At 51.0% G+C, this 15,277-nt stretch overlaps 1 protein-coding gene across 1 annotated transcript in view; it reads left to right on the forward strand.

Annotated features, from left to right (window-relative positions):
- The window catches only part of Spocd1 (SPOC domain containing 1), a 47,022-nt gene extending 32,397 nt beyond the window's left edge, over positions 1–14,625 (forward strand). Inside the window, exons 3-15 of the mRNA XM_013020495.1 lie at positions 3,694–3,735; positions 4,291–4,461; positions 4,892–4,949; positions 5,112–5,199; positions 5,791–5,950; positions 6,038–6,154; positions 7,514–7,639; positions 10,726–10,828; positions 10,983–11,118; positions 11,377–11,512; positions 12,011–12,100; positions 12,307–12,493; positions 13,991–14,625. Coding sequence (XP_012875949.1) covers positions 3,694–3,735; positions 4,291–4,461; positions 4,892–4,949; positions 5,112–5,199; positions 5,791–5,950; positions 6,038–6,154; positions 7,514–7,639; positions 10,726–10,828; positions 10,983–11,118; positions 11,377–11,512; positions 12,011–12,100; positions 12,307–12,493; positions 13,991–14,625 — 2,049 coding nt within the window. The remainder of the gene's footprint in view (positions 1–3,693; positions 3,736–4,290; positions 4,462–4,891; positions 4,950–5,111; positions 5,200–5,790; positions 5,951–6,037; positions 6,155–7,513; positions 7,640–10,725; positions 10,829–10,982; positions 11,119–11,376; positions 11,513–12,010; positions 12,101–12,306; positions 12,494–13,990) is intronic.
- The last annotated feature ends 652 nt before the right edge of the window (positions 14,626–15,277 follow it).

Genomic DNA, 15,277 nt, shown 5'->3' on the forward strand with positions numbered 1-15,277 from the left:
CCCGGCTTAGCATTTTGCTTATTGAGGAAAATAGAATTACCATGAGAAACAACTCTCTTTGTTTTCCATACCATATCTTTTTCTTACTGAGTATTGAAAAATATTTTGTCTAGGTCCGCAAGTGATAGTACTTTAAGCACACTGAAAAATAACATCCTCCTATGTTTTGCTTATTGTTATGGTAGAGAAGGTAGCTGTTGGATTGAAATCCCAGCTCTGGACGGCTAGCTGTGTGACCTTGGGCACCTTACTCAACTTCTCTGAACCTAGGTTTTCTCTTCTATCAAATGAAGCCAGTAATTGTACCTGCTTGTTAGACTCATGGTGGGGGAGGGATTAAGCTCATTGTAGGAGCACATTTTAGGTGTTCTTGCAGGCTATTTTTTTTTTAATTTTTTTTTATAGTCCGGTCGTGAGGCCTGAACCCTGGGCCTGGGCACTGTCCCTCGGTTTTTCAGCTCAAGGCTAGCTCTCTACCTCTTGAGCCACAGCATCACTTCCGGCTTTTTTCTTTCTGCTTATGTGGTGCTGAGGAATCGAACCCAGGGCCTCAGGCATGCAAGGCAAGCGCTCTACCACTGAGCCACCTTCCCAGCCCTATTTTTTTTTTTAAATCTTGGTGCTTTTCTGTTATCAAGTGGTGTTGAAGTAAATCAACAATCTAGGTGTGGATTTCCTGCTGCTTTTTTTTTTAATCCTGTTTGAAATTCATCAGCCTTTCTGAATCTATGAATTGTGATCTTTTCTCCATTCTGGAAAATTCTTTGCCCTTACTTTCAAGTTGTACCTCTGCCCCTGCCCTATTTTCACTCCCCCCTCCCAGCCAAATGTTCATTAGATTAATTAGTCTTTTTCACTCTATCATTTGTGTTGACTGTATGTCAGTCTCTCTGCTGAGAACATTCTAGATAAGTTCTTTAAGCTTTTTAGTTCACTAATTGCTTTCAGCTGTGTCTAATATGCTGTTAAGACTATACATTGAGTTTTTAATTTGATTTTTGCTGGATTAAAAAAAAATCCAGACATTGCATTTGCTTCCATATCCAGTCTGTGTTTATTCTATAACCTTTAGCATTTCATAACCATATGCTCAACTCTCCTTTTATTTCTTTAAACATAGTATGCGTACATATTTTATATTCTGGTCTGAAACATCCAGTATCTAAATCTTTGCTCCTCTGTTGTTTTTTTGTTTTTATTTTTTTGTTTTTTGTTGGTCAAGAGGCTTGAAATTGGGGCTTTGGCGCTGTTCCTGGGTTCTTTTGTGCAAGGCTAGCACTTTACCACTTTGAACCACAGCTCCACTTTTGGTTTTCTAGTGGTTAATGGGAGATAAGAGTCTCCAGGACTTTTCTGCTCAGGCTGGCTTCAAACCGTGATCCTCAGATCTCAGTCTCCTGAGTACCTCAGACTACAGGCAGAGCCGCTGGTGCCCGGCTTCTCTGAGTCCCTTGCCTGTTATTTTGGACACCAGGGAGCTGGGGTAAGGACCCCTGAGGCCATCCAAAAGCCTTCCACACTGAAGGGCTGGTCTTCACGTCCCTCCCATGCCCTTCCCCAGATGCCTCCGGTTATTTTCTTTTCTTTTTCTCAATCACTTTTTCTAAAGGCAGATTCATGTCCACGGTTTTAAAACATAAAACAGAAGTGAAAATGTCTCTCCAGCACACAGTCCCTGCACGCAACACCCTATTTATTTGATTCCATAGATGCTCGTGGAGATATTTCACGTGTATTCAAGCAAACACAAATTTAAAAATTCATTCTCTCTGTAACACAAACAGCATGCTATATATATTGTTCTGCACTCAGTTTTTAATAAAAAATATGTTTCTGATTATAAAAGAAATACATGCTCATTTTGAATCACTGAAACCCCCAAGTGTATATATGTGTCGAAAGTGAACGTCTCCCTGGAATTTTATTCCCCAGAGATAACATTGATTTTACATCTATAAATATATGTTTGCATAAATGGTCTTATGCAACAAGCATTGTTCTGTAACCTATTTTTTCCCCTCTTTTTGTCCTAATAAAGCACCAGGACATCTTTCCATGGATCCTCCCACATTTCTGAAACTCACAGCATGGTAGCTAAATGCTGGGGCCATGGATTCAGACAGCGCTAGTAGCTTCTCTCCTGCCAGCTTTGCAGGGTCTCAGTTTGCTTGTCTGTAAAATGGGAGGATAGTAACTTGCAGCAGCTTGTGTAATGCTGTGCTTCCTCCAACTACTTTAGACACCCCTGAACATTTTAATTTTAACTCCCTTACTCTGTGTGTGTGTGTGGTGGGGGGGGGGTATAAAGTAATTTGGCTTGAATTCAGGGCCTTGCTCTTTCACTTGTACCCTTAAGGCTGGTGCTCTACCATTTGAGCCATGCCCCCATTCCCAGCTTTTTGCTGATTATTTGGTGGTAAGAATTTCTCAGATTTGTCTGCCTGAGCTGGCTTTGAATTTCAGACCTCATATCTCAGCTCCTGAGTAGATAGATTACAAGTGTGAGCCACTGACACCCAAATCATTTCCAATTATGACTCCCTCATCCTTTTTGTGTGTGTGTGTGACAGTCGTGGGGCTTGAACTCTGGGCCTGAGCACTGTTCCTCAGCTCAAGACGAGGGCTCTACCACTTGAGCCACAGCACCACTTCCAGTTTTCTGGTGGTTTATTGGAGATAAGAGTCTCACGGCCTTTTCTGCCCGGGCTGGCTTTGAACCATGATCCTCAGATCTCAGCCTCCTGAGTAGCTAGAATTACCGGTATGAGTCACCGGTGCCCAGCTATCCCTCATCCTTTTGTGTGTGTGTGTGTTATTTGAGTTTGAGCTCAGGATGAGCTCTTGCTTAGCTTTCTCTTTTCTTTCCTTGTCTGTGTCTGTCTGTTTGTGTCTGTGTCTCTGTCAATCTTTTGTGCGCTTACTGGAACTTGAAATCAGGGCATAGCTTTTTCACTCAAGGCTGGTGTTCTACCACTTGAGCCACAGCTGCACTTCTGGCTTTTTGGTGGTTAATTGGAGATAAGAGTTGCACAAACATTCCTACCCAGGCTGGCTTTGAACTGTGATCCTCAGATCTCAGCCTCCTGAGTAGCTAGGATTACAGGTGTGAGCCACCAGCGCCCAGCTCCTTCACCCTTTTGATGGCCACGGTATAACTCCTGCTTTCACTGTATTTGATGTTGGTATAATTTGTGGAGGGGAAGGGAAAAAAACAAATTGTTTAAATAGGGATATAGGTGGACCCGTTGCAACAATGAGATGTACAAGTCGTTATGTCAAAAACAAACTTTACAACTTTGGTGGGGGGGGCGGGGAAGGTTGGGTGGGGGTATGGGGGGAGGATGGGAAGGGATGGGGAGGGGAAACAAAGGAGGAGGCTACAATGCTTGATAAGAAATGTACTCATTATCTTGCCCATGTAATTGTAACCCCTCTGTACAGTATTTTCACAATTTAAAAAAAATTGCCAAACTGAAAAAAAAAAAAGAATTTATAGTGTGATATATCACCCCTGAATAGCCATTCTCCCTTCCATAGACATTGGATTGTGACTGACTTTGTTAGAAATGCCAGCTCCAGGTCTGTGCCACGCCTTGCAAGAAGAGTGTCTTCCTGTGGCCTCCCTGGCAGGGAGAATGCTGGGTGTCCTGCTGGGTGCCCTTCCTTCTAATCTCTGTCCCCTCTCTTTTCAAGGAGGAAGTAGACAGGCCTCCCGGGGTGAAGCATGTGTGTTATGTAAGTGTTCACGTTTTTATTACTGCTGTCCTTCCTGCCTTCCCTCGGGTGGTGGGACGGGCGGGTCCCCGTGGCAGAGGTAGTCCCAGTCCCCGCCTTCTTCTGGGCAGCCTGGCACTCCTCTCCCCTAGGATGCTGCAGCTGAGACTCCTGCTTTCCCCCTACACCTTGCCATCTGACCATTCATGCAAGGATTTGTTTTTAGACACACTTACCTTTCAATTCCCATGGTTTACAATAAATGGAAAGAATCACAACACACTTCAGGTGACAGAGCCTAAAGGAAGCTATAGGAGGAGAGAGGGGGAGGAAGAATCTTGCTGCATCGGCTCCTCCCCTCTACCAGTTCTGGAAAGCTACACTCCGCAGACACTCACTAATCACTACTTATGAGCCAGGCCTTCGGCAGACGCTGGAATACAGTGGGGACCCATTCTCAATTGTGGGGCACATTCTCAATTACCACAGGCCAGTAGGCAGCTGTGGCGGAACTGGACACTCTGGGGGCAGGGGAGCAGCCCATGGCTCCGTCCTCAAGGGTTGGTCTCCTTGCAGCTCAGCTGTGGAGACACCATTCAGCTCCTGGGGGCCATCGGCCATGTGCGGGCAGAGGGTGAGCTGCTGAAGCTGGAGGCTCTGGAGGACTTCATGGAGGTCAGCTCAGCCTTGCCCACCCAGAGGCCCAGGATTAGAAAGGCCACTACTCAGAGCCCTGCCATGTGCCAGGTACAGAAGAGACTTCTTCACTTATGATGTCGCTTAACCCAGTTGACAGAGGCTGATTTAGATGGATTTGGCTCAGTGGCAGGGTTAGTACCCCCACCCGGCCTGGGCTCTGAGAGCTAACTCGAGCTTAGGAAGAGCTCGAGGCTCCGTCCTGGCTGACAGCGTAGTCTGTGCCTCAGGCTTTGCAACTGCCTCAGCCAGGGGAGATCAGGGGACTTCTTCAGTTCCTCCCCCACTCTGGAAAGCTGTCCTTTCTCCTTGAGGACCCCCCTCCTCCAAGGCTGAGTGGCTAGCTGTCAGTGGGGTGCCCCATCACATGGCTAGAACATGGCTAGGAATGAGGTCTCAAGGCTTGGGGGGACAGTAATCCTTGGGCTGGGGTGGGAGAGACTCTTCCTACAGTGCTCCTCTCCCTCCCCTCTCTCTCCAGCATGGCCCCATGGAGGCTTCAGACAAGCAGACTTTTCAAGACAGGGAACAGGACTCAGGTGAAGGGTCACAGAAGGGCTGCTGGGTCTGGGGAGGATTCTCACTCAGCGTCTGCTAGGACCTTTGCCCACGCAGATGGAGAGGTCTGAGTCCTTGAGGGGGAGCTTCCTCTACCTGCTCTAGCTCCTGCCGCTGCCTAGAGCCCATGCCTCTCTCCACAGTGTGGCTTCAGCCCAGAGAGATGGCACGTCTGGACATCAGGGTGCGGGACACCGTAGTCCGGACCATGCAGGAGGTGCTGTGGAGTCGGTAAGCCCCCCTCCCCTCCCCCAGCATGCCATCAGGTGGCTCCACAGCCCACCACAACCCAGAGGCCAACCAAGATCTGACTTTAAGGTCACACCTTTGGCTCTCAGTCTGCCCAGCCCCTCTGGCGTTCACCACAACACATGCTTTTAGTCTTAGTGAGAGGCAGTGCTGGGAGCTGAGATCTGTTCCCAGAGCTGATCAAACCCAGGGCCAGCAGAACTTTGCAAAGTCCCACAAGACGTCAAGGAGTGGCAGCTTCAAAGTCAGTCTTGTCCGCCCCACCCAGGTTGGTTGTCCTCCACAGTCCCCGGGTCCACTGGCTAGGGACAGAGCCTGGGGGATCTGGATTCGAATCTTGCTTTGCCACTGACCATGTGGCCTTGGGCCAGGCCCCAGTCTCAGCCCCAGCAGCCTCATCTGCAGGGGTAGAGTGGTCCCCTCTCCCTCACTAGGCTGGGTGGAGGAATAAATGTCTGGAACTGGAAGGAGCTGGTCCCAATCCCACTACCAGCCACACGCACACCTCCCTCAGGCTTAGTGCAGGACACGTATCCTGGGTTCAGGGCCCACAGTGCTCCCCTTGCCCCCCAGCCTTCAGGAGCACCCCAACCTACTGCTGGGGGGGGAGAAGGTGGAGGACATTGCCACTGGCATCGAGGCCGCCCTCTTCTACTTGACACAAGACACCAGCTGCAGCTACAAGAACAAGTACCGCAGTCTGCTCTTCAACCTGCGCGACCCTAGGAACCCAGTGAGTGGGGGAACGGCCTCTCCCTCTGGGGTGTTGGCAGTGGTAGGGTGCTGGGGTGGGGGCTAGCCCATCCCTCACCCCCTGCAGGAGCTGTTTCTCAAAGTGGTTTGTGGCGACATCACCCCCCATGCCCTGGTACGGATGAACTCCACCCAGCTGGCGCCCCACGAGCTGTCCCGCTGGAGGGACCAGGAGGAGAAAAGGGTGAGCCAGGGAAGGAGCCATGAATATCGGGGAGGGAGGAGGGCAGCCCAAGGATGGGAGAAGAGGGAGATGTGAGGTGGGGAGGGGGCGGGGGGGGGAGAGGGAGGATGGCCAGGAAGGAGGGAGTCAGGGCTCCCTTGAAAAAGGGAAAAGGAAGAAGCGAAAGGTTCCGGGGACAGAGGTGATGTGGAGTCTCCTGGGGAGCACGGCTGGGTGAGGGGAGGGAGGGAGGCCCAGGTACTCATCTCCACCCTTTGTCCCCCTGTAGGGAAGCCATGCCCTCCAGCGCCCCTCTTCCCACCCCAGCCCCAAAAAGCCTAGGAAATGTTGGGGTGGCCTCTGGGTACCTATATCCACAGGAGCAGGGAAGGTGAGGCCTGGAGAAGGCTTGCCCAGCCCTTGCTGGTGGCCCAGTGAGAGGAAGACCCTAATCTAGGGGCTGAGACCGCTGTGATGATGTGGGGTGCTAACTCACTGTTGTAGAAGACAAGCTGGTCAGATCTGATAAGCAGAGTCCATTAAATGAATCCATCTGCTCCTGGCTGAGCCTTTGTCCTGGCATTAGAGGAAGGGAATGAGGACAGGACTGGGGGGGGGTAGGCAGGAGGGCAGCACTGACTATATAATGTGTCAGGCAGAATACAAGGAAACACGGAAATAGAGGGCCCTTTGCTCAACAACTGTTAGGAATTTTGTGCCATGTACCAGTGGCTCACACCTATAATCCTGGCTTCTCAAGATGCTGAGATCTGAAGGATTGTATCAAGCCAGTCCAGGCATAGAAAGTTCACTTGACTATGTAAACTAACCAGCAAAAAGCTGTGCTGGAGGTATGACTCAAGTGGTAGAGCATCAGCCAAACAAGCAAGCTGAGCAAGAACATAAGGCCCTGAATTCAGACCTTGGTATGACAAACAAAAACAAAACAACCAAAAAGGTGGGATGCTGGTGGTTTATGCCTGTAATTCTAGCTGTATCACCCAGGCAGGAAAGTCCATGAAACTCTAATCTCTAATTAATCACAGAAAAAGCTGGAAGTGGCGTTGTGGCTCAAGTGGTATAGCACTAGCCTTGAGCAAAAGAAACCCAGGGACAGCGCCCGCCCCCCAGGCCCAGAGTTCAAGTCCAGGACAAGAAAAAAAGTTAATTTCAATACAGAGTTTGAACAGCAGTGTTTTAGCCATGTGTGGGCCCTTCTGACTGCACAGGTTTCATGGTGAGAAACTAACCTACTATAGCGGATTAGATCCCTGTGCTATAGGATCGTTAGAAAAGGAAAGATGGCACATGCCTAAAATCCCAGCTACTTCTAGGAGGTAGAGGCAGGAAGGGTTTGCAGCCTGAGCTCCACCTTTTCAGAGCTTGGGGATCATTGAGCAGCAACAGAAGGAGCCATACAGACTTCCAGCCTCCAAATTGACCCATAAGGGAGAAGTGGAGATCCCGAGGGACCTGGACCAGATGATAACCTTGGAGGACCTAGTGGTGAGTGGGGCCTGAGCTTGCACTGGGCCAAACCTGCACCCCAGGATCCTCTGGCTCCTTAGGAGAGTCACCTAGCAGCTCCATTGTCCTCTTGCTCATGATAGAAAAGAGACTGTAACCCTTACCACACAAGATCACGGTGGCAGGGATAAGGAGGAACTACCCCCATGGGTCTGGTCCGTGCCATCTTGGTGCTAGTCTTGCTCCCCCATGCCCTGGCTGAACTCGAAGGCACCCACAAGAGTGTCACTGAGGCCAGTCATTATGGTCCTGGCCATTCTGACCAGGCCTGTGGCTGTGGTTTTTTCTGGATGCAGCCAAGGGAGACCTGCTGTCGTCAGTGAATTTGTGTAGAGACCCATTGAGGCCAGAGGCCATTCTGGAACTCATCCTGCTCTGGAGAATGTCCAGGTTCTGGGCTTTCTCTTGTCCCTGGGAGGGGCTGGGCCTTCAGGCATGTCCTGTGCCTTCCTCTCCCCAGGGCTCCTCCCTCTTGCGGAGAGCCTGCCTGGTTGTGGTGGCTCAGCAACCACCTGGCATCTGAACCAACCAGGCATCTTGGCCTCCCGCCAACAACTGGGACTTCCCCATGGCTCACCTTGGTCATGCCCAGAGGCTGCTCTGGTAGAGGCTGCTCTGGTTTGCCTGGGTACCCCATGGGTTTAGTTCAGCTGTGTGGTCAAGACATAGGGTGCAGGGCAAGTTTCCTGGCCCACATTCCTTCATGCAGTGAAGATTTATTGAGCACCTACAGGAGCCAGGCACAGGAGAAACTGCAGTGACCTTGGAAGCAAAACTCTGTTCTCCATGCCTCCCACCGCCAAAAGGAGAGACTGCCTGTGCAGAGAAATCCTGGGGGGGGGGGGAGGGCGGGTGCCTGCTCCCCAAGCCAAGCCATGCGCAGAAGGGCAGGGACTGTGCCAGGAGAGAAGAGAGGAGGGGAGGGGAATGGCATGTGATAATCTTGACTCTATGGAACATCTAGGGGTCCCTTTGACAAACAGTGCCTCATTCAAACCTGATACTGACTGAAAGGGTGGGTGAACTTGAAGCTATCAGCACAAGAGGTCAGTGTGTTGCTGGAGCTGAGGGTTGAGCCCAGGCTAGCTCACTGCAAGGACTGCGCCCTGCTCCTGGGATGGTAGTCTTTCAAGAGCTTCTTAAACTTTCCTCTAGCAACATGCTTTTGTGTGCTTACAGCTCTTCTTATAGGGTTGAAGGTGGGGCTCAGTGGTAGAGTGCCTGTCTAGAAAGCGCCACATCCTGAGTTCAAACCCTGTTAGTACCAAAAAAGAAAAAGAAACATGACCACAGTTTTTGCTGGGCACTGATGACTCACAGCTGAAATTATAGCTATTTGGGAGGCTGAGATCTGAGGATCACAATTCAAAGCCATCCCAGGCAGAAAAGTCTATGAGACGCTTCTCTCTCACTAAACAATAAGAAACTGGAAGTGGAGGTGTGGCTAAAGTGGTAAAGTGCCAGCCTTGAGCAAAAGAGCCAAGCAAGAGAGCAAGGCCTTGTGTTCACGCCTCAGTACACCTGCGGGTGAGCGCGCGCACACACACACACACACACACACACACACACACACACTATGTTCTTCCTGGGTAAGCAAATGTCATTATATGCAATGTACATTCTATGAAAAATGAACTATGTAACTTGAAGGTAGGGTATAGGGGGGACAAAATGGAGAACAAAAGAAGAGGTAACATTGACCAAGCACCATTCGTGCTAATAATATGACGTATGGAATTGTAGCTCCTTTGTACAACTTAATAACAACAACAACAACAACAAAAAGTTCGTACTGATTATAGAAACACAGCATGTCAGTGAACATCTGGAGTCTTACAATGTCCATTGTCCCTGCATCTGTCTTTTGAGACCTAGACCTAAGACAAAAATGTCCTGGGAGCTGTTCCTAAGAGTGAGAACCTAAAAATGACACAGACATCTAACCATAGAGGTGACATGTGCACTACAGCCTGTCCCCTCACTGAAGTGTCTGGGGGGACCAGATAACAGGGCAAACTCCTCTGCTCTAATTAATGGACAAAATGAGGACACATAGTTTGACTATCTGATCCCAGCTGTTACAGTGAGATGAAGGAAGACCCCAAATACTCACGGTTGTCTGTGGTAGGACAAGGCTTTTGTTTGTTTTTTGTTTTGCCAGTCCTGAGGCTTGAACTCAGGCCTGGACACTGTCTCTGAGCTGCTTTTTTGCTCAAGGATAGCACTCTACCACTAGAGCCACAGTGCCATTTCTGACTTTTTCTGTGTATGTGGTATGGAGGAGTTGAACCCAGGGCTTCATGCATGCTAGGCAAGAACTCTACTATTAAGCTACATTCCTAACCCCTTGGAACAAGGGTTTTGTTTCTTTAACAAAAACAAACAAACAGAAAACAAAAGCTTCATGCATGCTGGTGGCTTATGTTTGTAATCCTAGCTACTCAGGAAGCTGAGATCTGAGGATTGTAATTCAAAGCTAGCCTGGGCAGGAAAGTCTGTGAGACTCTTTTTTTTTTTTAACTGTATTTTTTTTGTCTTTTCTTTTTTGGTACTGGGGATCGAACCCAGGACGTTGCGCTTGCTAGGCAAACGCTTTGCCACTGAGCTACATCCCAGCCCTCTGTGAGACTCTTAACTCCAATTAACCACCAGAAGTGGAGTTGTGGCTCAAGGTGGTAGAGTGCTAGCCTTGAGCAAAAAGAGCTCAGAGACAGTGCTGGAGGTCCTGAGTTGAAGCCCCAGGGCTGCCCCCCTCCCCCCCAAAATATATATAATTGCTATTTTTTATTATTTTTTCCTTTTTTGGTTGGTCCTGGGGCTTGAACTCTGGGTGCTGTCCCTCAGCTCTTCAGCTCAAGGCAAGTGCTCTACCACTTGAGCCATAGCGCCATTTCCAATTGCTATTTTTTTGGTATCCAGATTTTCTACATAGGTTCACACCATTTCATAATAAAAGAATATTATTTAGAAAAATAACCACATCCACGAGGCTCTCTACCCACAGAGGGCCCCTGACTTTCCCAGCCACCCTCCTATCTGCCCTTCTCTGCTCCTCCGCCTTCCAGGAAGCCCCCGTGTTGAGAGAGGCTGGTCCCCAGGAACTGCCCGCCCCGTTGGAGGGCACATCTGGGCAGCCCTCCATGGACCCCAACTGCCACACATGCCCAGGTGGGTAGAGGGGGTGCAGGAGGGCCATAGGGTGGTTGATGCACAAGTGAGGCCTCACAGGGGTGGGTGGCAGGGTGGGGTGAGCCTAGCTGGTGGGGCTTTGGGCTACCGCCAGCCCTGACTGCTTATTCTGTTGTGCCCCTGCTATCTGCAGATGGGGAATCCTCCTTGCCCAATACCACCATGAGCAGGGAGGATCCTGGCTTCAAGAGATCCCCAACCTCAGATCCTACGTGCTCTCCAGAGGTGCCCAAAGCCAGGGAGATGCTCACCACGGAGCCTCAAAACAGGTGTGGCACTAGGCACTGGGATGTGTATGGGGAGCGGGGGAGCAGGCACCAGCGGGGTTGGCAGGACACACAGCATCTCTTTTTTTCCTGAAAGGCTTTGGTTGAGTCTTCCTGCCCTGGTGAGCCTCTGTTTTCCCATCTATGTCATGGAACTGGTCATTCCAGCTCACCGCTTCCTTACTGCACAGACCATACTTGGACCAATGCTGGGACTGCCCTGCTGATGGGTTCTGCCTGATATCAACTCTATCTTTCTAGGCTTCAGATGCCTGATGGGCCCCCAAAGGCCCCACCCAGCCCACCCCCTTGGGAGGGTGCTCTTGACATGTACTCCATCAAGCGGTTCCGGGTCAAGGCCCAGCTGGTCTCAGGACACAGCTGTCAGCTTGTCCAGGTGCACCTGCCCTGTTGCCCAGGGACCCCCTCACATGCTGCCTTGTCACTCATTCATTCGGCCATTCTGTTCCTCATGCTAAAACAGGTCATTGGTACCCTCTCTGTCTGGCCTCTGCTAGGCATGGGACTAGGTGAGCCACCAGCCGTATGCCTACAGAGAGCACACATTCCTTATACCTCTAGGCCTAATGAAGGAGAAGTGTTACGTGCCTCTCTGGTCCAGAGAAAGGTTTTAGGGATGATTGTTGAGTGACTGAATGATCAGCTGAAGTGGTGGTTAAGGATGGTAGGGTAGTGGGGTTTCCTGAGAAGCTGTAGACTGGCCAGGACCAGTTATAGGCCTCTGGGGGCAATCAGAGTCATCTGGGCAGCCACTGGACACTGTCCCTACCCATGGTCTGCCCAGCTCCCTTGCCTTGGCTAGGAATGAGTTTGTCTGAGGTGGGAAGCAGGGGTTGGGGGAGAGGGGCTGACTGGCCATCCTTCCTGCTCCCAGGCTCTGCCAGAGGTGATCCACTCAGCAGGCTGCCTCTCTCCCAACATTGTCTGGGACCTTCTGGCTAGTATCTGCCCAGCCAGGGCCAAGGTAACCATCCACCCTCCTTCCCCTCTCCTCAAGCCTTACCCCACCACCCCTAGGAGCCCTCCTCGCCACCTGGTTTGGGAAGTCCAGGTCTCATTCCTGATGTGACTGCAGACTCCCACGGGACCCTACACCAGCCCCTCTGGTTCCTACTGTCAGAAGTGGGCTCCCAGGGTGCCAGTAAGTGGGCTTTCCTCCTGTGACTGCAGGACATCTGCGTGGTCAGACTGTGTCCCCGGGGGACTCGTGACGTGGAGAACTGCCACTCGCTCTACTCCTACCTCAACAACAAGCAGCACCATGGCCTGGCAGCGGTGGAGCATGTGGGGGTGGTTCTGCTGCCCCTGCCCGCCTTTCAGCCCCTGCCCACAAGACTGCGTTCTTTGGGAGGCCCAGGTGAGTGCCCGATGCCCACCCTAGCCCTGCTCTTCCCCATCAGGGACCGGCCGGATATGGCGTCTCAGAAGGGAGCCCCTGACCAGTTCAGCTGGGGTGCATCAGTGGGCAGAGTGCCTACCCCACCCAACCCCCAGTTCTGTCACCTGCACTGAAAAAAGGAACAAAGAAAACTGATACTGTTGCTTACCATGCGCCAGCCATTGTTCTAAAAGCTTTATTTAGCTGAAGTGTGTGTGTATGTGTCTGTGTTTGTGTGTGTGTGTGCATGCACACGCGCACGCACATGCACGTGCATGCCCTAGTATTGAGTATTCAGAGCTCGGGTTCTGCTTCACTTCTACCTTTTTGGTGGCTCATTGGAGATAAGAGTCTCACAGACTTTCCTGCCTGGGCTGGCTTCAAACCACAGTCCTCACATCTCGGCCTCCTGAGTAACAAAGGTTATAAGGCCCACTGGAAGTTGTGTTTTGTTTTTCTTTAAGGTTGTAGGGATTGAACCCAGGGTCTCACACATGTTAAGCACATGCTCTACCACTGAGCTCCACTCTCAGGCCTTCCCCTACATTAACTCTTAGAGTCTACATAGTCTTCTCTGAATGGTACTATTAGGTTCCCCATTTTACAGATGAGGAAACTGAGGCAAGGAGGGGAGTGGTTTGCCCAGTCATATAGTAGCAGAGCAGTAGGAAAGCCAGGCTCATCCCCTGGCTTTAAGGCCATTCATTAGCCTTACTGCCTTTCTAATTCCACTCCCCTGACTCAAAGCTTTGGAGCCTACCACATTTGACCTAGACACAGCAGGATGGGGTTGGATCCAGACAATGTTTGACAGTGTGGATGAAAAATGTCATGAAGGGGGCTGGGAAGGTGGCTCAGTGGTAGAGCGCTTGCCTTGCATGCCTGAGGCCCTGGGTTCGATTCCTCAGCACCACATAAGCAAAAAGAAAAAAAGCCGGAAGTGGTGCTGTGGCTCAAGTGGTAGAGCGCTAGCCTTGAGCTGAAGAGCTGAGGGACAGCGCCCAGGCCCAGAGTTCAGTCCCCACGACCGGACCCCCCCCCAAAAAAAAAAAAAGAAAAAAGAAAAATGTCATGAAGGGCAGAGGGTGGGGTGTTTCTCTGGAGCTCTGCTGGTCAAATGTGGCCTTGGCCTTTGTGTCCGGTTCACTCCCGGTGGGGATCCAGGAAAGCTCCTAGAGAGGAGGACTGGGGACTCAAGAGGGGACTGAAAAGTCTTTGGTCTTTCTGGGCTGCCTATCCTGGTAGACTGAGGTAGTCAATAAATGCACAGAGCCTTGAGCTCTATGCCCCACCTCCAGTCAGGTGGACCTTGCTCACCTCTACCCCCAATCTCCCTAGACAAGCTCACCTTCCCACTTACTTTTCCCAGGGTCTAACCTCCATACTTGCTGTAGCCAGAGTGCAGCTTTTGGAGGGAGAGTGGACTCTGTCTCGCCTCCCTCCAGGCCTTGGGTCTCTCCCTCCTCTTTTTCCCAGGTCTGGAAGCCACTCACTCAAGCCTGTTGCTAGCGGTGCTGCTTCCCAAGGAAGGGCTTCCAGACCGAGCCAAGTCCAGCCTGGTGCTGGGCAAAGTTCGCAAGAAGGTCTCTTTCAACAGCAAAGTGGAGGCAAGATGTTACCAGCCAGAGGACAAGAGATGGAGTGCACTAAAAGGCTTCCCTCCCCCAGAGGATACCCCAAAGCAGAGCCAGGCCCAAGGAAGCTGGGCTCCCACTTGGCAAAGGCTCCCCAGAGGCAGGGGGAGGCCCTGGGTAGATCCAAAAACCTGGCAGGGTCTTGGGCAAGGGAAGCAGCCTCCAGAGTGCGGCTCTTGCCAGCTTCAACATCCCTACTCAGCAATTCCAGTTGTCCGTGGCTTTGGCCATGACCAGCACATGCACAGCACCTCCTGTCTCCACCAAGACATGCTCCAGAACCTCGAAGCCTTGGTGACGATGAGAAACCAGCTCCAAGCCTCACTGTGGCCCGAAGACTGCACTGCCCTTCCCACACCCTCTACAGCATCTGTCCAGCCCCCTGCAGTCTCAGGGAGTCTTGGCTATCTCTACCAGCCCCCTGGCCTCGACTCTGGCCCCTCTTTGGACCCTACAGATGCTGGCTCCCTTCCCTAGAGAAGTGAGGCTTTCCTTATCCACCAGAACAGGGGTTTGATTCCCTTACTTGTGCTGAGCCCCAGAAGGAGGTGGGTGGGGGGCCACGTTTGTCAGTGCTCCCCACCTAATGTTTGTTTTCTATTTTGTGTTATGTTTGTTGTTGATTTTTGGCTGAATAAAGGATTTGGCAAAGTTAGGATTGTATCTGCTAGCTGGGCAAGAGAGAGCCTATTCCTAGCCAGATGTGATTTAAGGTGTGGATTTTCTCCCTGTCCTGAACTAAGGGCCTGAGCACTGTCCTTTAGCTTTTCACTCAAAGCTGGTGCTCTGGCACTTGAGCCACAGCCTTTTGGCTGGTTAGTTGGAGATAAGGACTATCCTTCCATGGGGTTTTGAACTGTGATCCTCAGATTTCAGTCTCTTGAGTAGCTAGGGTTACAGGAATGAACTACCAGGGCCTAGCAAGGTGTTTGATTTTTCTTTTTTTGTCAGTTGTGGGGCCTGAAATCTGGGCCTGGACGTTGCCTCTCAGCTCTTCAGCTCAAGGCTAGCACTCTACCACTTGAGCCACAGCACCACGTCTGGTTTTCTGGTGGTTAAATGGAAATAAGAGTTCCCACTGATGTTCCTGCCCTGGCTGGCTTTGAACAGCAATCCTCAGATCTCAGCC

This window comes from Dipodomys ordii, unplaced genomic scaffold (genome assembly GCF_000151885.1).
Source record: "Dipodomys ordii isolate 6190 unplaced genomic scaffold, Dord_2.0 Scaffold51, whole genome shotgun sequence".
Lineage (NCBI taxonomy): Eukaryota > Metazoa > Chordata > Mammalia > Rodentia > Heteromyidae > Dipodomys > Dipodomys ordii.